General features: G+C 43.0%; 1 protein-coding gene across 3 annotated transcripts in view; it reads left to right on the forward strand.

The window, feature by feature from the left end:
* The first annotated feature begins 404 nt into the window (after nucleotides 1-404).
* KIAA1210 (KIAA1210 ortholog) overlaps nucleotides 405-18127 on the forward strand; it is an 87558-nt gene continuing 69835 nt past the window's right edge. For 2 of the 3 annotated variants that reach the window (XM_039488385.1, XM_039488386.1), the window contains exon 1: nucleotides 405-924. In XM_039488385.1, coding sequence (XP_039344319.1) covers nucleotides 677-924 — 248 coding nt within the window. In that variant the 5' untranslated portion in view covers nucleotides 405-676. The remainder of the gene's footprint in view (nucleotides 925-18127) is intronic. The other variant, XM_039488384.1, reaches the window with a different exon arrangement.

Raw genomic sequence — 18127 nt, forward strand, 5'->3', positions numbered from 1 at the left:
ATGGTACTGTTGGTCAGAGGGCTTTTCCTTGTATTCTTAGCCAAAATTGCACACCCCCGCCCCTGCTGTTGTACATTGTTTTTGTGCTCCAATTGTCCACCAGTTTCCTAACTGCCACCCCAGAAGTGGCTGCATTTCAATTGCAGATATCTATATATCAAAATTCATGGGAGACATTCTAGATGACATGCACTATAGACATGAAATTATTCCATGCTTCCAAGGAGCTCACAGCTTATTGCTTGAGAGGACTTTCCCCACCACCTCTTAAGATGTGTTCTTTCAAGACTAATCAACACCCATCTGGCTGCAAGTCCCATTCAAAACAAGCAAACCTGTATAACCCAGGTCTCAGAGGTACCTGGGGGTGGGATTCCTGTTCGCTTTTCTCACTTCACTGGCAGTTTTCCAGGGGAGTCAGGCTCTAGTGGTCAGATCAGTGGCCTGGGAATCAGGACTCCTGGATTTTAGCCCCTCCAGCCTCCCATCACTCACAGTCATTCACCTCTCTGTGCTCCAGTGTTACTCCACTGGTAAAGGGGAAATAATAAATCCCCGGGGGCTATCCAGGCCCCTGCCCAGGGTCTGCTGCGGGGAGAAGGGAGGATTCAGAGCCAGGGGCTGGAGCCACCAGGGAGCGGAAGCAAGGCTGGGGTGGAGCGCAGGGCTGCCGGCAATGCGGGGCCGGACGGAATCGGGCCTCTCAGAACTCGACTCCACCCGGAGCTGGGAGCCACCTTGGGGAAGCGCCCGGCTCTGCACATGGGCCTGTGCGGGGATCTTCCCGGCAGCGGTCGGCTCTCCAGACGCTGCCCCGCCCGCTCGGCTGGGGAGGCCACTGGGTGGCGACTGGCCGCTCCGGCGGCGCGGAGCGCACGGAGCCCCGGCAGAGGGAAGCGCAGGACGCGCCTGGGCTCCCCGCCGGTGAGTAGGGGCTGCGGGTCCCGGAGCGGGAGGGGGAAAGCCGGGCTGCCAAGCCCCCTGCGGGGCGCTGAGCCCTGCGGAGGGACCGTGCCCCAGCCTGCGCTCTGCCCGCCCCGGCTTCGGGGTGCGGCGCCGCGGGCAGCCGGGCGGTCCCGCCCCGGGAGAGGCAGGCGCCTCTGAGCCTGTCCCGGCTTCGGGTCGGGTCTTGGGGGGGCCCCTCGCCAGGCCAGAGGTGAGGAGCCCGGCGCGTGTGCAGCTCCCAGCTGGGGGCTTGGGAACCGGGGTGGGGGGCCCTGGGAATCGGGGGTCCCCCAGCTCGGGGGCAAGAGGCAGGCACTGGGGTGAGCCTGTGAGGGGCACGATGGACTCTCCGTTGCCAGCTGGGTCGCTGGTTCTTTCCTCAGCCCGGTGCCTTTTGTATTTAATCGTTGCTGCCAAGGTTAATGCAGCCGGTGCTGCCAGTGCTCAGGATGTCAAAAGGCTCCGTAGGTCTATTTTAAGTGTCTAGGGAGGCGGAGAGATTAGAGCTGGAGGCCACTGACACGAAGGGCTCGGTACCATCCGCCCTCTGATTTCCTAGTGGAGCTGAATGTCTGTGAGTGCATCCCACTGTGCCTCTCCGCGGGATAAACTCCTAATTTTGAAGCACTCTTTGTTTGAGCCAAGAAACATCTTTAGCCACCTGAAACCCGTGGTACAGGCTCAGCAAATCTGTTCAGTAACAAGCTGTCCCCAGAGGACAACAAACCTAACTACTCAAACCAAAGGAGCAGAGAACAATGGAGAAAAAAGTTCCTAATATTCTAACTGAATAGCTCTCATTTCCCTCTCTAGCCCTCCTGGTCCAATGTATTTAGGAAAGGCTAAATGGCTATGCCTTTATTATCTCCCCCACCTCCTTCTCCAGGTCTCTGTTGAGCACTTCAGTTTCCCAGTCTCCCAACAAGCTCTGTGCAGACAGGATCTAGGCCTTAGCGTTTTCAAATGTGAATGTATAGGTGCAGTGTGTGTGTCAGATGATATATTATATCAAAAAGTTATTCCCTACCCCTTTCGAAACCCCTGTACTATGTGGACATAAACGTCTCATATTCATTTTCAGCCCCCAGGTGTCTATGCACTAGTTCTATCTAGTCACTATTAAGTTGTCTGTAGGCCACATCCCTGCACACACTTATGCATGTGCTTAATTGTACATGTGAGAGTAGTCGGTTGAAGTCAATGGAATTACTCACGTGTCAAGTTACTTTCAGACAGATGTGTCTGCAGAATTGGGGTAGAGTTTGGTTCTAAAGTTGGCATATCCATAGTATTTAGGAAAAAAATAGCATTTTACTAAATTTGAAGGAAAAAATGTTAAAGAAATATTAAAAAGTCTTGATGAGTGAAATTGGGCAAGTTGCATGTATGCATATTACACTTAACTTGCATGTGTGGGTTACTTTCCTTACTAGTTCAGAGCCCAATTCTGCAGCTTGTACAGAATGGCTGCAATATCAGACCCGTAAGCAAACACCAAAATGGGTTCACTGATGCACACCTTATAATACTCACATGAAATCAGACAGTCTTACAACAAACACAAGGAAATTGGTGGGCTCGCTGTACCCACTTCTTAGCAAAGAGTTAACAGTAGGTCACTGTAGTTAGGCTTCTGTTAAGCCTGTTCTACTAAATTTTTACTTTGTTAATTTATACCACAGAACACTAATGTCTAAATGCGATGAAGTAAAATAAATAATTAAAACTAAATGACATTTTGTCAAATCAATAACCAAGTACATCTTGTGAGGCACTATCCTTGGTTATATTCATTGCTCATGTACTATATTTGTTAGTGTCTTCCTGTCATTCATGTGAATTACTGAGGTTCTGTCATATGTAAAACTGGTACCATCTTTCTCAGAATATTGCTTCATGTGTCTTTGAGCCAGCCCTTTGTACTTTATGCCCTAAACCAGTGTTTAACTTATGTTAGCCCAGCAGGGCCAGCATGCTTACTGGTGAATGATCTGGATTTTATTCTGCCTCATGTATCATCAATAATATTGTCCATTAAATCCCAGGTGTGTAATCTTTAATACTGTGCTATAGTACACTGAAGGAACCCAACTTGACGTTCAGATCTCAGGATGGGTTTGCCACACAGACATTAAGAAAAATCATATAATCTTGTAAACTGAACAAATTATCTGTAATCACAATTGCTATGGAACCAGATCTACTGTGTCATTCACTTAACCATCACTTTTCTGATGAGATCCCCAGTTTAAGAGCTGGCTCCTTGCTAACCACCCTCCTGTGAGTTAGTCCTTATTCACATAAATAGTTTTATTGATTTCAATTGGGAATGCTTGTGTGAATAAGAATTACTCATGTGAGACAGATTTCTTAGGAGCATGCCCTAATCGTGCACCATGTGCATGTACCTGGGTAGCAAGGTGCACACAGATCTTCCTCAGTATGGCCCTACTTCACCCAACAAATCATTCCCTCTACGTAATCCTGTGCAGTCACACCATTTTCCTTAAAGATAGGCCTTGAAGGAGTCCAACAGCTCTGACAGCCATTCTGATGAGCCCCAATGTTGCTTAGGTCCTGATCCTTTAAAGACCTGGGTGAACCCCTGTATACCCACATGGAGCGCCATGAAGACAATGGAGCTCTGCATTAGCTCATTGCAGAACTGGGGCCTTATTAGTTTTGAAGGTGGTACACAGCTTTGGAGTGTGGGAGGGAGGAAACTCATTTACATAAACTGCTCTCCCTGGGCAGCCCTGCAGTTCCCTGCCCTGGCTTTTGTTGCTTTCTTTTTGATCTTTGATATCTGCCTGCTAAGGCCTTGGCATGTCAAAGGTTCTATAGTTTGCATGTCTTAGAAGCAGCAGGTTCTACTAAATGGGAGCTTTTATATAATGCCATTGAAATTACTTTTCTGATATTTGTATTGGCAGCTTAAGATACTCCTCATTTCCACTCTCTCCACTGCAGCAGCAGCCCCCCAGAAAAGCATGTAATAATACCTTTGTATGCTTGCATGTGACATGTTACATTATAGGAAATGTGAATATATAGGTGCTGTATTGCTGCAAAATGAATACAATGAAAAACAAATGGTCATACGTGACTGAAACCACTTTCTATGAGTGGGTGTGTCTGTCAGCAAGATGCTGTTTGATTATGTTTTTTTGCATAACACTATACAATGTGCACTGTTGGGACTATTGTTGAACCAAATATCTTACTTTGAGCTTGATCCTGAAAGGTGCCGAGTACATGAGTAGTTCCATTGACTTCAATGAAATTCCTCACATGCCTAAAGTTAAGTACATTTTTAATGCTGTGCAACATCAGGTCAGAGTCCTCAGCTCTTTGCAAGATTGAGCCCCTAAATACTTGATCAAAAAGACCACATCCTCACAGACTGGGTATGAAGTTAAATCCTGGTGTAGGATTTGAACCCATAACTCTTTAGCCTAACAGTGAGACAAGCCCAAATCTGTGAAATCCTGAGTGCCCTCAATTCTTATTTACTTAGGTGGGAGTTGCTCAGCACCTCCTTAACTTGGGCTTTATATATGCATAATGTAAATGTATGTACAATACAGATATAGTAACAGTACAGTGCAGATTGCACTCTGATTTCCACCATGTAACTAAACTTTAATCAGATGCTCCAGGAGCAGAGACTAAATAACTTCATGTGTTTACCACTATACTGGTTGAAAATGAGATGTTTTTCTCCACTGTTAAAAGAACAGGAGTACTTGTGGCACCTTAGAGACTAACAAATTTATTTCAGCATGAGCTTTCGTGAGCTACAGCTCACTTCTTCGGATGCATAGAATGGAACACACAGACAGGAGATATTTATACATACAGAGAACGTGAAAAGGTGGAAGTATGCATACCAACAGGAAGAGTCTAATCAATTGAGATGAGCTATCATCAGCAGGAGAAAAAAAACTTTTGAAGTGGTAATTAAGATGACCCATAGAAGGTGTGAGGAGAACTTAACATAGGGAAATAGCTTCAATTAGTGTAATGACCCAACCATTCCCAGTCCCTGTTTAGGCCTGAGTTAATTGTGTCTAATTTGCATATTAATTCAAGTTCAGCAGTCTCACTTTGGAGTCTGTTTTTGAAGTTTTTTTGTTGCAAAATTGCCACCTTCAAGTCTGTCACTGAGTGGTTAGAGAGATTGAAGTGTTTGCTTGAGTTTTCATTCTAATGCTCAGAGGAAATTTCTTAAAACCAAATGTCTAAGATTCCTAGATTCCCAATGCAGATTTGATTACGCAAACATTACTTGTAATTTGGGACCTATAATACAGTCTTTTTAGCCATTTCCACATATTGTGCAATCAATATCCACTCTTCCCAGTCTCTCTGGGATCCGGTAGTCATGATAAATTAATTTTGCTGTCTTAGTGTAAGCCTCAGGACTTCAGAAGATTTACTAGTGCTAGTGCAAATATGACCACAGACTTCAGTTTCACAATTATTGTTTGTCTGTTCTCCAAATTTGTCTTAATTTATCAGTTGGTGTATTCGCTGCAGACAAAATATAGCTACAGAAAGGCTGTTTAGCCTTTTCACTTACCAGGAAGAGGGTGGGGAGTTGGGGAGAAAAGAAATGAAGAATGTTTCTGCATTCAGAACCCCTGTTGATTGATAGAAGAAAAGTCCGCGTATTTGGAATGTTTCATGATTAGATGATGCTGACAAATGAAAATGTCAAGATCATGAATAACTGTTGGGGAAAGGTTTAGAATATTACTTAATTCTGAACAATTGAGAAAATGAAGATGCATTGAACAATATTTGTCTGGTTCTCATTACATGATTATTCTGGATGGTTTCTATGGGAGAAAGTCTAATATGTTTGATGCTAACAAATAAACATTCTTGCATCTTTAATCAATATTGCCTAATCTTTGCTGTAATTCCTCTAAGCCTTCCGGTCAGGATTTTTCATCCGTATTGCTGAATCATTTTTAAATGCTTTTAAAATGAAACTAAAGAAAATGAACAGTGGCCCAGTGAGCCTGCTAGAGTGTTTTTCTGAGGATTTTCATTAATCTTTGGCTTTATACTACAGCCTGTGTTCACCATGTGATTGGTTTCAAAATCTTTAGTTATATAATGTGAACATCAGGCTGTGTAATGACAAATCAAACACAGAACACATAGCAGTGTGACTAGAGTCACGTTATATGCCCTATTGTGCACATTGGGCCACCGGTGTTACCATGAATCATGCATGCACACACTCGTTAAATCTGAAATAATTTTCAAAAGCAATGCCAATGACACAAGCATAGACCTTGTTTGAAACTGATCAGTGACTTCAAAGGTAATTAGAACGATTTGCATAAGGGTTCGTTACTTACCATGTTTTAATTGGAAAGCAGTTTTTCCAATAAGACTAACAAGTTACTGTATCTTATTTAAGACCAATCTACAGTGAAATTTAAACAGAGACACAGATAAGTTTGTCTTGATCTGGGAAGGTGTATCACCACACCTTTTGCTGATAACTTCTACATGCAATAGAATGAGTGCTACAGGTTACAACTGGAAAATACCTCCTCACATAGCTGCAGATGAGATCTGTAATTAACTCCAATAACAGGAACTATTTAAAACAATATTACTCAGTGTTGCCAGTGCCTACAATGTTATCACGTGTCTCATGATTATTGGTGTTTTTCTTAAAGCCTCAGCTCTTGGAGTCAAGGGATTATGTGACAATCAGAGCTTTCACTAAAAACAAAAATATCTAAATTTCTACATTTTGTGGAGAAAGACTTGAAAATGTGAACAGAATGTACCCTCCCAAAGGCTCAGAAGCTAAAAGACAAATACCACCCCCATATTATTTTTGGGTTTAAAAATAATGAGGTTTTTGATTTCTTTTAATCTCATGATTTTGTTGAAGCCTGATTCATGATTTTTAAAGGTTTAGGGCTGGCAGTAGTGCTCCCTAGTGCTTTGGGAGTTTACAGTAATGTGGAGCTAATTTCACAGCTTCTTTATAAGAAGCTCCTTAACCCTTCAAAAGCAAAATGAAAGCTAATGCAGGTGGGTTTATTTTTCTGATGGCTTTGATCCCAGCCCCAAATCTGACCTCATCTGTGCTATTTACTATTGAGTTATACAACCAGCAGTGCTCTCACGAAGCCATTTTCTGTAACTGCCAGATTTGCATATCTGGCTCTGTTCATTATTTCTCTCTACTGCAATATATATCTCATTTCAGCTTAATTAAAAATTACTGATAAATGGAGGCTACTGTAATTCATAGGAGTTGGTTGGATATTTTTGCCTATGTTTGCTGGAAAATTTGACATAGTATTGGTTGGAAATAGACTATGTCCTTAAAATCAGTTTTGCCACTGTAGTTGGCCTTTATGGGAATGTCTTGATGTTCCATTGATTTAAATACCTGCTAGCAGTGAAGGGGTTAATCCTGTTGACTAACTCTGCTGTCATTTATTTTACCAGTTTGTGCTCTATTGAATGACTACGCTGCTTTTAAAAGATTTTCAGCTTCCCTAAGAGAGTTAGATGCAGCCCCTTCTGTGTAAGTAGGGAGCTTTGTCCAGTGTTACACCATGGGACTAGAAATGAAACAATCTGGCCTCTTTTCCCAGCCCTGCTGCTGACTTGCTGTGTGACTTTAAGCAAATCACACAGGGCCTGCTACTTTTCCCAATGACGTCTGTCAGGTACTGATTGTACCCGGTAGGTTGCAGGTCAGGCTCTTTCCCAGATGTGGACTCCCCACAGAGCTTCCATTCCAGAGAGATGCATGAGATGTTCACTCTAAGATCCTTTAATGCGCTGCCCAGGTATGGCAGATCTAGTCTCAGATAAGGTAAATTACACACATCACCAGGTAGCGGCTGAACAGTATCATACAGTTTAGCATTTAATTACAAAGTCAGTGGGAGTTTTACCTCTGTGATTTTAGGATTAGAGCTGAGTGAAGAATGATTTTTCAATCTGGTAGCCAAACTAAATCGGGGAAAAAAATTGTTGTAGGTGTACCAGAAATTGAATATTTTTGGCTTTTCTCACGGAAAAACAGCAAAAAACCTGTTTCCATCCCAAACAAAATGTTTAGTTCTACCCAAAATGAAAACGTTTTGTTTGGCTGAAAAGATATTTTGAGTTTAGTTTAGTTTCCAGTGTTTTTTTCTTTTTTGTTGTTTTGAAATAAATCTAGGCAGTTTTCTAACGTAACCCTGCAATTTGAAAAGAAAGTTGAAATGTTTCATTTAGAAAAGGCTGAATTAAAGTGTTTTGACTTCTTAAAAATAATTCATTGTTTTTCAGTGAATAAACTATCTGTTTGCAAAGCTTTGCCCAGCTCCCCTTAGAATACCCATCTGTAAGCCCAGAGACACCACCAGTGCCTGAGAGGCTTAAGGGGGACATGTTCTCCAACCCCTGTTTTTACTAAGCACTTTGACCTTCTCAAAGTAGAAGCAAGTGTTAGGTATTCCCAAGTCGGATCCTACCCCATGCCCACATCTTGTCTTTTTTGGGGGGGATGTAAGGTCCCCTACCTCACGGGGAGGAGGGGTTCAGTGTTGTTATTGTAGCTGTGTTGGTCCCAGGATATTAGGGGGACAAGGTGGGTGAGGTAATATCTTTTATTGGCCCCACTTCTGTTGGTGAAAAAGACAAGCTTTTAAGGTACAAAGAGCTCTTCTTCTGGGTGATTGTGTGGCTTCCTTAGTGTTTGTGAAGTGCTCTGAGAGCCGCCTTTTAACAGAGCTCTAGTAGTGCAAAGTTATGAATATAATTATCCAGGAACATATACCAAACTGGAGAGTGAATGGTGCTTTCTTGATTTCAGATTTGGTTCTTTAGCTATATGTTATATTCAAGTCTGGCATGAAATGATTTAACAGGTTAGGGCACCACATGGGAAGCTGTGGATTTGTCTAGCTCACTGGTTCCCAAACTTGTTCCGCTGCTTGTGCAGGGAAAGCCCCTGATGGGCCAGGCTGGTTTGAGTACCTGCCGCGTCCGCAGGTTTGTCCGATTGTGGCTCCCAGTGGCTGCGGTTCGTTGCTCCAGGCCAATGGGAGCTGTTGGAAGCAGCGTGGGCCGAGGGACATACTGGCCACTGCTTCCCGCAGCCCCCATTGGCCTGCAACAGCGAACCACGGCCACTGGGAGCCGCGATTGGCCGAACCTGTGGATGTGGCAGGTAAACAAGCCGGCCTGGCCCGCCAGGGGCTTTCCCTGTACAAGTGGCAGAACAAGTTTGGGAACCACTGGTTATTCTTCAAATCTCAGTTTAAAAAAAAAAAAAGATAGACTCATGATGTATAGATAGTGGGATATGAAAAACCTCCTGTCCATTAGGTCAGTAGTTCTCAACATGTACCTGTGGGGGATATACTAAGGTCTTCCAGCGGGTACATCAACTCATCTAGCTATTTACCGAATTTACCACAGGCTATATAAAATGCACTAGAAAAGTCAGTACAAACTAAAATTTCATACAGTCAATGACTTATTTATACTGCTCTATGTACTATACACTGAAATGTAAGTACAATATGTACATTCCAATTGATGTATAATTATATGGTAAAAATAAGAAATTGAGCAATTTTTCAGTACTAGTGTGCGGTGACACTTTTGTATTTTTATGTCTGAGTTTGTAAGCAAGTAATTTCTAAGTTAAGTGAAACTTGGGGTACAGAAGACAAATCAGACTCCTGAAAGGGGTACAATAGGCTGGAAAGGTTGAGAGCCACTGTATTAGGTCAACAGAAGGTTGATAAGATCAGGGCTGGCTCTGACTTTTTTGCAGCCCCAAGCGGAAAAAAAACCCAAAAGGGCGCAGGGTGGCCGGACCCTAGGCAAAGCAAACCCCTCCCCCCCAAACCCTGAGTGCAGCAGGGCGGCTGGACCCAGAGGCAAAGCAAAAAAACAACAACAAAAAACAAAATAGAAACCCCCCAAGGGTGCAGGGCGGCCAGACCCAGAGGCACAGCAAAATAAATAAATAAATAATAGGGGAGCTGTGCCACCCTAGGATTGGCCGGAAATGCCGCCCCCTAGAACCTGCGGCCCCAAGCACGAGCTTGCTTGGCTTCCCTATAACTGCCCCCAGTGTTTGGTCCTTCTATTTGAAAATGACATAGCAACTCAACATTAGAGACTGGAATTCAAAATCTCAGCATAACATGTTGGCCAACTGCACCGTGTTCCTCCTCTCCTCTGTTTTTCTTCAGCATAGGAACAATAATTATACAAGAAGTAAAGGAATGTTAAACCATTTATACATGTATTACTAACTGCCAGCATATGTTTCTTTAAGGCTTTATGTTTCAGTACCAGTTTCCTTTGTTGGAATTCATCTTATGTGTTTTCTTACCTTACCATTGTGACGACTGAAGAGTGGATTTAATGAATGTTAGACCCCTAAGGCTGCTGGCTAGTGGGTTCTTCAATAATTAAAAATGATAGCTTATTAGAGAAGAAAATACATTTACAATAAGAACCTTAACATTTTTAATGAGCTTAAAGCAAGGGAAACCTGAGTTTTATCTCAGAAATTCTTGCTTTAGCTGATTTGTCAAGTCTGTAGAATTAAGTTAATCTAATTAAAAAGATAATATAAAAATATAAGCAATGTAACAGCCATCTTAATTAGAGAGGTGATGAGAGAGAAAAAGAGCAAGCCTGCCATTGCTATAGTAATGGGTTATCTGCATTAGAAGTTATACCCCACCCCCCTTCTGTGCATGTGAGTGGGGTTAGGAAAGTGACTAATGAAAAAGAGCATAAGCAGAGGGTGGAGATCTGGTGAGTGAGAGTATTAGATTTATATCTGCTGACTTTTTACTTGTGCTATCAGAAAAATCTCAGTTTGACTTTTAGTTAACAGGGCTATCAGCAGATAGGCGGGAAAGCATTTTTACATATATAGAGAGTAAATTAGAAAGACAATAAACTGCAACTTTTAACACTTTAGCAGGGTCGCCTTTTCAGCATGGAATCAAACTTTAGCTTTGTAAGAACTCAGACCATGTTGTCATTTTACGTGGTGTGCAGCATTGTTAGTCTGCAACACTCTTCTATTGTATTCCCCTGGGGCGATTGTAATAATGTTTTCTATTATATTTGGCAATAATATATCATCAATTCATAGTGACAACGCTATGCACAGTCCTGGGAAAAAGCTGGTATTGTTGCTGTTCCGAAAGACTCATTAATTTTAATACTTAGTTACATTTGTCTCAGTGAAACCTTGAACCTTACCCATTATGTGCAAATAGCACAATGTAGAATATTGTGATACCAAATGTAACAAACAGTAAAAGTCCTTCCATAATTTAACTCAGCAGTTGTATTTTTTGGTTGCTTTAAAATACTAGAAGGGCCTGGAATTCAAATGATATGTTAAAGGCCTTTAAAACATTAGGGACTGTCTAAGAATTTTCCTGGCATGGGGGGAACTCTCAGCTGGGGCAGAGCCAGTACACCAGGTTCTTGCACCACTCCCCACACCTGGCCTCCAAGTAGTGGTATCACTACTTTGCTCTGGCTTATCCCTAGGTGGTATATAGTTCCTCAAGGACCATTGCCAGATGGCACAAATTACAGCAGCTCCCAGGCTACTCTAACCAATGCAGCAAAGATTTGCCTTGAGAATATGATCCTCTCTCTCAGCTGCACCAAGTGGAAACTTCTTGTGAGAGAGAATCTGGGCCTACTTGCTTTAATGGAAGCTAATAACCTGAAGGAGACAGAGGAAGACTCTCTAGCTAAATAGGGTGACACTAAAAACTCCTCTTATTCTAACTTTCCGGTTACTCTAAGTTTATGGTTGACTGGTATCTCTCTGTATGGAACTTACTTTATTAAATCTAGTAGCAGAAAAGAATCTGTAGCTACAATCAGTGTATCTGCATCAAAAGTTAATCATATTACGAGGACTAACAAAGTCAAGTTGAGTCCTGTGCATGCAGGGTGAAATTCACTCCAAGAGAGCTTGAGCAAGGCTCTAAGCATTAATTAAGCCCCACATTAAGACACTGAGGGTATAAATTGACCCCCAAGCGCTCTCCCGTCAACTCCTGTACTCCACTTCCGCGAGAGGCGCAGGCAGAGTTGATGGGGGAGCGGCAGCAGTTGACTCACCACGGTAAGTCAATTTAAGTACATTGACTTCAACTACGTTATTCACTTTCCCCTTGCCCCTCCAGTGTAGACCAGGCCTAAGATACTAAAGTAATGGGCACCTAATTAGAATGATTTTCATTGCAATCCTCTACATACACCACAACTTCTCTGGTCAATAGCTAGGATCTCATTTCAGCAAGGTACTTAACCACATGCCTAGCGCCAACATGTGTAGCCCTATTGAAATCGGGGTACTGCCCACATGTGTAACTTTAGGCATGTGCTTGAGTAACTTGCTGTATGGGTGCCCAAATTTGCTAAATAGTTCTAGGCTTTAAAATACTCCTGAAGTTTGCATCTTTCCTGCAACTGGAAATGTAGTAGATTATTTTGTTTTCCCTTTACTGTGGGAACAATGCCAACATATTTAAGAGATGGTTGGGAACAAACTGCTGATCTTTCAGGATTCCCAGAAATGGAATCTGACTATCCAGTGTGCTGCTGTGGGAGAACCTGCATGAAGTTGTTTCTGTACAAGGTATGTTTTATTATATGATGACTTCAGAACTCTGGACTCAAGGGGATACATGCTCAAATGAAGTAAATTGGTGCAGCCTCATTGACTGTAATTTAACTCAGCAAATTGGTTGACTTCATTGGCATTATCACACTTCTTCTTTATTTGGCTGGCGTAGAGCAGCAACTGCAATTTCACCTGAAGTTGATCAAGCCAAATGGCTACATCAGGAGTAGCAGAATTTATTGCAGTAAATGCCTCCTTCATATTTATAAATTGGGCAGTAGGTAGTGATATGTTCGATGGTCTGTCGTGGGGAACCACACTTGCACACCGGGGAGTCCTTGATTTTCCATTTGTGCAGTAGATATCCTCATCTACCAGGGTTGGTTCGAATTCGGTTCCAAGTTGACCAGGATGACCATGGAAGGTCAAACCCAGAAACCTTCTGCGTGAGATCTGGCACAAGGTGCTTATTTTTTAAGTCTTGTTTAGCCCAAGCCTCCTTCTGATCATAGCCTGATTGCATGAAGCTAAATGAATGTTCCCAGAAAGGCTTGCAGGACTTACGATGTTGGGGTGGGGGGAGGAGCATTGTCACGGTCTTGGTGAATAGGAAGACCTCTGTTTTCACAGGTTGGCTGAGCTTCGTGGAATGTTGCAGCAGTTCGGCGTATCGGTGGGGGAGCAATATTAGATAGGACAGGTAGCCATAGTGTTGGAGTCAACATAAGGATTCCTGTGATGCACCACATCACTGTATTCATCTGGGTATCCACAAGTTGTGTGTGGCTGCATCTGCTCCATACCGGTGCACAATATTCAGCTACTGAATATACAAGTGCTATTGTAGATGTTCACAATGCTGATGCACCCCAGGTTGTACCTACTAGTTTCTGGATTGTGTTGGCTTTCTTATCTTTCCAGCTACCTTCTCCAGATGATCGTAGAAGGAGAGGGTGTAGTTGAGTTTCACTCTCAGATATGTTGGAATGTAATTGTGTTGCACATTTTTACCACAGAAAGCTACTTTCATGTGGCTTTGGCACTCTTATTATCAAGATGAAATGTGCTTACTATTGTTTTTCCAGGGTTTGGTTTGAGCCTCCATGTCTGGAAATATTGTTCCATCTTTTGGAGGTCCTCAGTTAATGCTTTCTCAATGTCATGGAGGTTTGATGCTTGGATTGTGGCAAGTTCATCTGCATATCAAAATTTTCAGGATTTAGTTGGAGCCATGTCACTTATGTAAATATTAAAAAGGGTTGGCACAAGTACAGAGCCTTGTGGTAGCTTGTTGTTTATGATATGGGCTACCACATTGCATATTGCTCAGTGATCTCCTGGTCATCAGAGCAGCAACTCAACAAATTATCACACTTTCACCAGCTGAAGATCTGGCCCATGGACATACATCTTTCTATCTTAGGTATCTGTAGAGTGCTCATTTTTATAGCATCTCAGTGGTACATAGACCTTTCTGACTGACTGTTTTTATAGATGTAGGCGTAACAGAAGGGGAGGGTGAGAGACAGCTGTGGTCTGAGCACAGAGCTGGAAATCAGGAATTCCTTACCATTCCCTTTCTCAAACAGATGTTGGGAAAGTCACTGAATTACTTTTCCTCAGTTTCCCCATCTGTAACAGTGGTAAGGAGTAACCATATATACCACATGGTAGTTGTGGAAATTAAATGCTTCTAAAACACTTTGAAGGTATAAAATGCTGCATCAGTACTAAGTACTATTATTACCCTGTACACTTCCTTTATTTTGCAATTTATAATATGGGCCAAATGCAACATCTCTGAGCATGTCCCGAAGAAGTGAAATAAAGAAAACAAGATATTGACCAACATCAACTAATTTGATTTCAATTTCAAGTAGATGCAAAGGTTTGATTTTTATTTCTCTGTTTGCTTCCTTTTCTCACAGCAATAAAGCCTGACAGAGACGACTTTCTGGGAGTTTATTGCTCTTCTCAGGAGGTCAATGCTCACTTTATATTCAGTCTTGTGTTTGCAGGCACTAGAGTTAGACAGCCTTTCCCCAGAACTGCATTTCCCTGCCTTCCCGTATTATGGCTTAAATCAATAGCCAGCGAGGCGTTACTTGAGACATGACCTTCACCTTTGAATTTGTTTTTTCTTCAGTCCAGTTAATATCCAGGGTGTTGGTGGTTATAAGGAAATTCCAGACACATGAGCGGTGAGGGGGATTCTCCTGTTACTCAGACTGGTGCAAATCAAGAATAATTCCATTGAAGTCAAAGGGGCTATATTGGTCAGAAACTACTGTGAGAGAAGCATGCCCATCCAGGGCCGCCCGGGGGGGGGGCAAGAGGGGCAATTTGCCCCAGGCTCCGAGCCCCACAGGGGCCCCCACCAGAGTTTTTCGGGGCCCCTGGAGCGGGGTCCTTCACTCGCTCCGGGGGGGGGCCCCGGAAAACTCTCGCGGGGCCGGGCCCAGGAGCTTCTTCTGCTCCCGGTCTTCGTCGGCAGGGGGTCCTTCCGCTCCGGGGCGGAAGGACCCCCCAGCTGGCGAATTACCGCCGAAGACAGAGCGGGACCCGCCGCCGAAGTGCAGCCCGGTCTTCGGCGGTAATTTGGCGGCGGGGGGCCCTTCCCTTCCAGGACCCGCCGCCGAAGTACCCCGAAGACCCGCGGCGGCCCCTCCCCTCCGCTGAATTACCGCCGAAGACCGGGCTGGACTTCGGCGGCGGGTCCCGCTTTGGCGGTAATTCGGCGGCCCGCCGCGGGTCTTTGCGGCACTTCGGCGGCAGGTTCCGGAATGGAAGGGCCCCCCGCCGCCGAAGACCCCGGGCCCCCGGAATCCTCTGGGCAGCCCTGTGCCCATCAAACTTCAGATGGCCTTTTATAGTATTCCTAAAACTTGCACAAGCATTAGCAGCATTAAGGGCCTGATCCAACTCCCAGTGAGTATTGGATCTGCCCCTAGAAGTGGAATGGAGAAGAAAGAGGTACATAGAAAACTTACCTTATTCACACCCTTACCAACAGAGCGGAGCCAGGTTAACCCTCAGTGTAGACAGCGGTAGGTCAGCGGAAGAATTCTTCCATCGATGTAGCTACCATCTCTCAGAGAAATGAATTACCTATGACGACAGGAGAACCCTTCCCGTTGCTGTAGTAAACATCTACACTAAAGCACTCAGGTAGAGGCATTTGGACCATGCCACCAACCCATTGAGTTCTCACATTTTCTTGCAGATGGGCTTAAATTGTGTTTGACTGAACACCAAGGAGAGTGAGTCATGTTGTTACAGCTAAGGGTATGTCTACACTACCCGCTGGGTCGGCGGGCAGCGATCGATTTATCGTGTCTACACTAGACACGATAAATCGATCCCCGAGCGCTCTCCCATCGACTTCTGTACTCCAGTGCTGTGAGAGGCGCAGGCAGAGTCGACGGGGGAGCGGCAGCAGTCGACTCACCACAGTGAAGACACCACTGTAAGACGATCTAAGTACATCGACTTCAGCTACGTTATTCATGTATCTGAAGTTGCATAACTTAGATTGATGTCTCCCTCCCCCCCCCAGTGTAGACCAAGGCTTAGTGGTTTTTTAACATATTTTCTTAAGTGAGTGTTATAGGTGTAGAAATAAAGCTGCTTTGTTCAGATTCTGCCTTACATATCTTTAAACAAAAGAACCATAGTTTCCTAATGTATAAAATAGTGACTGTGCTAGTATTTTTACAGGAAATTCCAGTCTCTTATACTATCTCAAAAAGTAATCCACTTTTCATCAAGACCCATTAAAATCTTGCATTTTTGGACTTACAATCTTGTGGGAAAAAGTTGCATTTCCTCATACTAGGACCTTAGTATTTTCCCCAGAAATAAATCACATTTTTATATATGAATGAATATTACATACTTTATCCTTGTAAATTAATAAAATCCTAATGAATCTACTATATACAGCGCACACACACACATATATTGTATGGAGATTAATGCAGTGTGACACCGAGATCCAAAGCTATGTCTCTGATCTGGTTGCAAATCTAAGGGAAATTACCTGTTGAATGACACATGGCATGACCTTTAACTCCGAATGCTCCAGGAAGAGTTCATGTCTGACTGCTCATGCATTGAGGAGACCCAGAATACACAGGATAGATTCAGTATGTTCTCTAATATATTTTAACAATCAATGATAACCTGGATAGGACATACTGAACTTTATCTCAAATTCCTTGATGGAAGTAGTATGTTCTATGGTATGTTCTGTAGCTGGCCGTAGGAGATGACTCATGCTTGGAAATATCAACTCCTGGCATCAAATAATATTTTCCCTTTTTTTTTAAAATATCCTTGGTATTGAAGGAGCTTGTCTTACACAGACTCCTGCAACAGGGGAGTAACTGAAAAGACAGCTTGCACAGAGAGTAAAAAGGAATGCAATTAGATCAACAGATTCCAAAGTAAGTAGCCTAAAAAATCCCCCAGGCTCATATACATGAATAAAGAGCTGATACAGATACACAATCTAAGAGACTCAGTTCTGTATTTTCAGGGACAGGATTTGATCCTGTTTTTTTTCTAAAATTAAGCACAGATGGATGTCTTAGTATGTAAACTATGAAAGGTAGAAATCCTCTTATCACCACTTGTTTGTTCTTGTTTATTTTCCCCAGAACATTGTACCTTATTCCAACCCTGTTTCTTTAAAGCTCTGATGCTGCAGCCTGTAAAAGTGATGCCTACTCAGCCATCTCTGTAGTAATGAAGGGCTTTCACTGAAAACTCCTAAGCCAAGCTCCTTTGGCAGCAAGGGAACTCATTGTTGGATCTGTTCCTATTTCAAGAAGATGTTTCCTGAGTCCTGTTTATGTGATCATACAGCTAAACAATCCAGGCTGCAAATGCAAAGAGAATAGTGGCATGATTTATGGAGAAAGAGATTTCCAAGGTTAGATTTAGGTTTTTGCACAAGTTTTATTACATTATATTGGAACGGATATTCTATATGCAACTCAACTGGAAAGTCACATTTTAATAAATATTTTGGTAAGACCAAGAGCATGGTGAAATCCTGCCTGAGTGTAAGGAGGATCTCCCTTCTGCGAGTAGAAGATATGATAATACTCAGTTAATGGAGTCTGGATTGCCTTGTGGTTAAGGTACAGGATGAGAAGTTAGGGGACTTGGATTCAAGAAAGACCTTGCTCTTCCATAAATGCCGCATTGGCAAGTCACTTATGATTTTTCAGAGATGTTGAAGTTGATGGAAACAGCAGATGTTCAGCACCTTTGAAAACCAAGCCATTGTGCCTCATTTTGCAGCTCTCTAAAAAGTGATGGTATAGAGCTAAATTATCTGAAGTTTATAAAGCACTTTGAGATCCTTAGCTGGAAGGTGCTATAGAAGTGCGAAATGTTATTTGGTGCTCAGATATTATGGTGATGCAGACATTAGAAATGCATATAGTTTTCATATATATTGATGCTAATATTTTTGCTGCTGTATTCTCACAACAGAAAAACTTAACAAAGAAAAAAAGT

The sequence above is a fragment of the Mauremys reevesii genome, linkage group 9 (genome assembly GCF_016161935.1).
Source record: "Mauremys reevesii isolate NIE-2019 linkage group 9, ASM1616193v1, whole genome shotgun sequence".
Classification (NCBI taxonomy): Eukaryota; Metazoa; Chordata; order Testudines; family Geoemydidae; genus Mauremys; species Mauremys reevesii.